Source organism: Cupressus sempervirens, chromosome 3 (assembly GCF_028749045.1).
Source record: "Cupressus sempervirens isolate cs-2001-9-10 chromosome 3, ASM2874904v1, whole genome shotgun sequence".
In the NCBI taxonomy this organism is placed as follows: domain Eukaryota; kingdom Viridiplantae; phylum Streptophyta; class Pinopsida; order Cupressales; family Cupressaceae; genus Cupressus; species Cupressus sempervirens.
Window position 1 is genome coordinate 320,448,426 of NC_143120.1, and position 6,329 is coordinate 320,454,754.

The 6,329-nt window shown below is 33.0% G+C and overlaps 1 protein-coding gene across 1 annotated transcript in view; it reads left to right on the top strand.

The window, feature by feature from the left end:
* RPS1 (ribosomal protein S1) overlaps positions 1 to 1,770 on the top strand; it is a 150,747-nt gene extending 148,977 nt beyond the window's left edge. The window contains exons 4-7 of the mRNA XM_089819690.1: positions 78 to 362; positions 470 to 580; positions 672 to 758; positions 1,128 to 1,770. Coding sequence (XP_089675816.1) covers positions 78 to 362; positions 470 to 580; positions 672 to 758; positions 1,128 to 1,232 — 588 coding nt within the window. The 3' untranslated portion in view covers positions 1,233 to 1,770. The remainder of the gene's footprint in view (positions 1 to 77; positions 363 to 469; positions 581 to 671; positions 759 to 1,127) is intronic.
* Positions 1,771 to 6,329: the final 4,559 nt, after the last annotated feature.

A 6,329-nucleotide genomic window follows, 5' to 3' on the forward strand; every position in this document is an offset into this window, starting at 1 on the left:
TTCTTACTATTGAATCAAAAGGTTATACTTGGTGCCAAGACTAGACTATGACCATATGAAGTTGTGTGTCTTTGCAGAACTTACCTTCAGAAGAGCTAATTGACTTGGAAATACCTCTGAAATTTATGGAAGCAGACGAGGAACAAGATCGCCTTGTATTGAGTAATCGAAAAGCTGTATCAGATAATCAGGCTCCATTGGGAATTGGTTCTGTTGTTGTTGGGACAGTTCAAACTATAAAACCCTATGGTGCCTTTGTAGATATTGGAGGAGGCGTTAATGGCCTCTTGCATGTCAGTCAAATAAGCCATGACCGTGTTTTAGATGTTGGCACAGTGTTGCAGCCAGGTGACACTCTCAAGGTACTTTCTTTCCCTCAGAATTTTGGAAGAAAATGTCCTGAACTTTTCTTTTTCCATTCAGAATTATTTGGAAGAGACTCTAAATTTATATTTTTGGTTTGGTGAAGGTGATGATACTCAGTCATGATCGTGAAAGAGGCAGGGTATCCCTCTCAACAAAGAAATTGGAGCCTACACCCGGTGATATGGTTCGCAACCCAAAGCTTGTGTATGAAAAGGTAAGTGCCTAACTAATGATTTGCTTTCCAGAATTAAAGAAAATCAAGTCATGCATTCCATATTTTTGAAAATCAACTTAATTTTGCACAGGCTGATGAGATGGCTCAAACATTTAGACAAAGAATAGCTCAAGCTGAAGCCATGGCTCGTGCTGATATGCTTCGGTTCCAACAAGAGGTATGGACCATAGTTTTAGCTTGTATGCAAGAAAGACTCTGATTGCTTTTTCTAGGGCTTTCCCAGCCTTCCGTAAAGTTTAAACCCCTTTAAAATCCAAAAAGAACTAAAAGCATTATATTACCATATTAAGAATTTTGGTTGTGATGTTTTACCATAAACTTCTTGTTTGTTTCCTATGCTCTCTATATTAGGGATTTCTTTTACTTTTTGGCCTTTCTCTTTCTATTGCCTGAACATGGTCTTATTTTGAAAGATACAATCCATCTATACCTACCTTATCTAAAAGTAGTTCTCAATATCCTTGAACATGGAAATAATAGATTTTAAATAATGTTTACAGCTGATCAACTAGCCTTGAACTTGCAGGTGGGATTGAGTCTTAGCTCAGATGGGGTTTTGGGATCTGCAACCTTGAATGTTGACAGTCTAGGCCTTGAGGATCTTTCTCCTGCAGAAGAAGACCAGAAATGACAGATGCACAAAGGTTCTCATTTTATGCATGTTAAACATTAGCTGCTTGTATGCATTTCTTTGTGGAAATTAAAGTACTCTAGTATAGTTGACATCAAGTTGGGAAGTTCATCTTCTGCTTGCCTGTTTTATTTTCGATGCCAATTTTAAGAGGCTGTGAAGGTTATCTGTTCATTAATGGTTTGAAAAGTTGCCCAAGAACATTCCTCTTTTATTCTTACAAGGCTTCTGTTTATCGTCAGTTTGTGGGAGAAGTTGGATTTACTGAGTTGAAAATGTAGTATACATGTACTGTAAAGTTGCACAATAAGGATATTTGATTCTAGTAAATCGGAAAGGGCAGCTTAATTTTTATGTGGCGACACTTCTGTGCTATCTGAAATAGATTTTATGGTCCCATGCTTCTCAGTGGCTGATGTCAATGTGATTAGAGGCTAGAAACGGCACATGCAATCCACATAAATCTGAGGTCGAAAAATCGCTTCAATAAATTATGGTTATTAAATTTGTACCTTATCTTGATTTGAGGTTTGGTAAATCTGTCTCATCAAGCAGGCTTCATCTGGTGAAAGAGTATTACCCTCATTAACAGTTCTGCAAAGTTAATATCAGTAGCTGTTAAGTCCGAATGTGAGGTTTTTATCAGTATTTGTTTAGTCATGCTGTGAAACTTTTATCAAGATGATCTCTGTGTTTCTATCTGGGTTATATTATATGCTTATGTTTGGGAGAGTGGCATTCACATTAAGGTACCCAAGTTTTATAAGGTCAAATCTGGGTTGGTCGTTTCTGCAGTGCATTTTTCCTTTGTAAAATAAAGTAAAGGATTTTGTATTTAATTACTCCAGCACTAAACATGTGCAACAACATGTGCTGCATGGCATGTTGATTGTTTTTGATATTTCGTAATCAGACAATCGTTTTGTGAGGTATCTTGATCAGAAGACATCTCCATAATGTACTGGAACTATTTGGTTTACAGTTGTTTTCAGTCGGCAATATATAAAAAGTATATAAATATGAAGCAAGATATGTCAAATACAGAGCTCGAGGGTTTTACAATCACAGGACTGATACATTAATAAAATTATTAATATATGAGGGAGTCTATGAATACTAGGATCAAAAAATTGCACTCAGAATGTTACAGCTGCCTCTGTATTCGGGGCTTTTTCACAGTAGCAGACTACCTGAATAGTCAATACAAAATCTTCATAAAGTGCTGAAATAAAGATGCTTGAGATTTCTTCATATCCAATACTGTCACCTTTACTTTTCTTGGACTTCACATCTCTGAACGTTGGTGTCATTAGAGGAGATTTCTGATGGCCTGTCAGGTCAGGTCTATTATCTAAGGAAATATTGGACAAAATAGTAGCAATGATCATTTTGTTCTAGTAGAATGCTAATTCGTAATTAGATGATATGCGTACAAGACACTTTTTGCAATGCACCAAACAGACCAAAAGATTCTATTGCTTATGGCTGAAGGATTGTTAAGCTTAAATCCTAGAACAATCCACAACAATTAAATCATTATTTTATATATTATAGTCTCAGCACACTGTAAGACCTGACAGAAATAGTACGAGATATAATTATTATCCACTTACGCTTTTTGCACAATTGTTATTGGTAATAACAATAGAAAGGTTCAAAATTACAATGGACAATATAGATTTGTTTAATGTTGAAAGTAGGATTTCGACCTTTCGAAGAAAATCATTAGGAAACTAAAAGATTTAGGGTTGCCTAACAAATGTGAAGATCACTGTTGTTTTGTTTTGTTTTACGTGTGACAAACTCATTAATTATTTAAAGATTTTTTTTTTTAGTATAAATGAGATGGAGTTGATTTAGTTAATTTATTAACGATATAATTTGCTTGGTTTTAATCATATCCATATTGTTGAATGTCTATATATATTAATTATGTTCATATTGTGCTTAAGTTTTAAGCTAATTAACATTGATACGTAAGCATTTTGTATCAAACTTTGTAGATATATAATATTTAGACCTAAATAATAACAGTAATGAATTTGCTGACATGTAATATTTAATTTAGATTTTAAATTTATCTAATTTTATGCTTTATGGGAACGATTAACATAGGGATAGGGATCACGTCCAAAGAAGGGACAAGGCAAAAGAGAAATTGAGAAACGAGATTAAAGTACAAAAATTGTAAACATAAATCATAGAGTATCTAATTTAAACATGTTCAAGGTGGTTTGAGGTATTGTGGACCCTTACTTTATAGGACTCAGGTGCAAGAGGAGTGTGAGGCTCCGACACCTAGCTAGGGCAATCGTAACCTACAAGATTCTAGGGCTGAAATAGGACACCTCTGTAGGAAGAAATGTGTTTGGCATCATAGAAGCAACTTTGTAGTTTGACGCTAGGTATTTCAATACTAAATACATTTGATATATTGGGGAGATTTTTCTTTAAAACTTTGTTAGCGCTAAATGCACTTTTAGATTATTTTCTTTGCCATGAGTTGGCACTTTTAGAAATAGCCAAAGTAACACAAGCAATAGTGAAACATAAAAGTAGGCTTCAAATATAGATTATAGAATTCATTAGCTTGTTGTAGAAGATAGAAATGAAATATCAGTAATCGAGTTGTCTACAAGTATTGTTTTAAAAATTAAGAGAGTTTTGGTCTTTTATTCCAATCTTAATTTGAAATTTGACCAATTAAGAACAAACTTGAACAAGGGATTAAGATTTTGGGACTAAAAATTTGGAAAGCTTTGGATTTAATTTGGATTCTAACATCTAGTTTCTTTTCATCCCTTATCACTAAAACACATTTTTCTTTGATTTTGAGATTTTCCTAAAATATATAGAATAGGTTCTTGGTTCTAAAAGGCTTGGGGGCTACTACATGTTAGATGAGAACTTTAGATATGCCAAAGGGATTAAGGCAATCCTATAATACACCTAAAATTTTCGTTGTTTTTAACTTTATATTTTGTCCCCACTTTAGTTGGTTAGAGCAACTAGAGGAAAATGTACAATAAAGTAAATAACAAAATTTAAAAAGAAAATAACCAACTTAAAACATAGTGATAAAAATGGTATGCATATATGAGATCATTCCATTGCTACTCTTAACTTTCTCCTCCATTTCAATTTGCTCATTTCTTGTAAAGCACTTATTACAAGATACATTAAAAACTATTTTTATATTAGATGAAAAATATACTATAAAAGAAACTAGTAGAATATAGTAAAGTATAACATAGAAGTGAGATCATAAGACACACACATCATTAGTTCTACTTATGCTCAATGAAGTCATTTTGACTAATGGAGAGAGGTTCATGAAGGATTACTAAAGAGATGAGAAGCATATGTTGTGAATGAGATAAATAATAGTGTCATGGTGAAGGATTCCCTTCTCAAACACTTAGTTTTGACTAAAATCATAATTTATGAGAAAGATAAATGAAGTGACTAGGTAAATATATTGATGTACCAAACAAGAAATTATGAAATAGACTAACAAAGAGGGAAAAATTTAGGGAAGGTGATTCCTTGAAATCTTAGATTAGAGGAGGATGAAATACTTCCAAGAGAAGGTTGACCATAACACAGTATGAGAAAAACATGCCAGGATCAACATAAATTTAAAGATTTAGATATCAAAGGGCCATAAAACTTGTAATAGAAGATGAAAAAAATACATTAAATGAAAATGAGGACATGAGAGAAAATATACTCAACTAGTAGAAGATAAAATGACCCTAAGGAAACTAGATAGAGAGTTTTCCTCGTGAATAAAACAAGTGTTAGCTAAGAAAATATATATTATAAGATGGAAAATATACTAGGATAGCAACAATGATATATATGAAGAGGGAAAATAGAATCGATAACATTGTATAGGAATCTCCATGACATGCGCAAATCTACAAACAAGGTAAGGAAAAAAAAATTAGTAAGACATGTTAATTGTTAGTAAAAAATGCCATCATTCTACTTGGAGTGGAATAATATCATGAAAGGAGAAATAAAATGAAAAATGTGTGATATAATAGAGAGTTAAAATAGACAAGACAAATGTAGGCCAATATAAGGAAGGAACAAAATGCTTTTGTACATTGCCTCATCCCCAATATTTCATGAAAATAAGATACAATAATAATAATATCATGCTGAAGATATCATATGTTGGGGATAAGTTGGTATTGAATTTTCTATCCTAATATATATTTATGTATCTCCAATGCCTTAGGATGCGTACATAGACACCTAGTGGGTGATTGGGCCAATTATTTGTTCATTATTTTCTCTTAACAGAAGTGAATATTAGTTGTAAAAATGTTGAATTGGTGGGACGAGACTTATAGGAGTGTTATATTGATAAAGTTAGTTATAGTCTTTTTGAATGCATTTGCACTACTTTTGCACTAGGTGAGAGGGTGAAGCATCTTGTGTTATGATGAGTGGGGTCCATTTTTGTAGTAGCTTACAAATAGTGTTTTGGTTTTGGCGATGTATGTCATGGGGACAATTTTTTTAGGAATTAGGCATTTTATACCTCACAATAAATTTATAATGTTTAATTTATTATTGTGTGTGGTGCATCTAGGTGGTACTATTGATACATGCATAACTAAGAGGTCACATTCTTGGGGCCACTTTATGCATTGTATGCGACATTGGTAAATACATTTAATGTGGGGTTTCACATGGGAAATATAACTAATTTAAAGTTGTAGAATTATTTTTAAAATGAAAACTTAGAACCCAACAATGACAGGTTAATGGTTTATTAATTTCAAGATATTAGTCACATAGTTTCATGTGATACCATTTAGTGGTTTTGTGTGAGTTTTTTTTTTTCTATAAAAGAAAATATAGGGGTAGTTTAAGGGGTTGTCCTTTAGATGAGCAAGGCCCAAAGACAAACACAAGCCATTAACAACACATAGGCAACACAATAGGTGTTGGCAAGAAAGAAAAGACACAACACTAAGATTAGGGCCCTTCAAGAAAAAGTCCAAGTGCATGCCCCATAAGGAGATGTGAAAAAGTTGCAAGAGTAATTCTTCATACAATGCTAGAAAACTATATAGACAACAT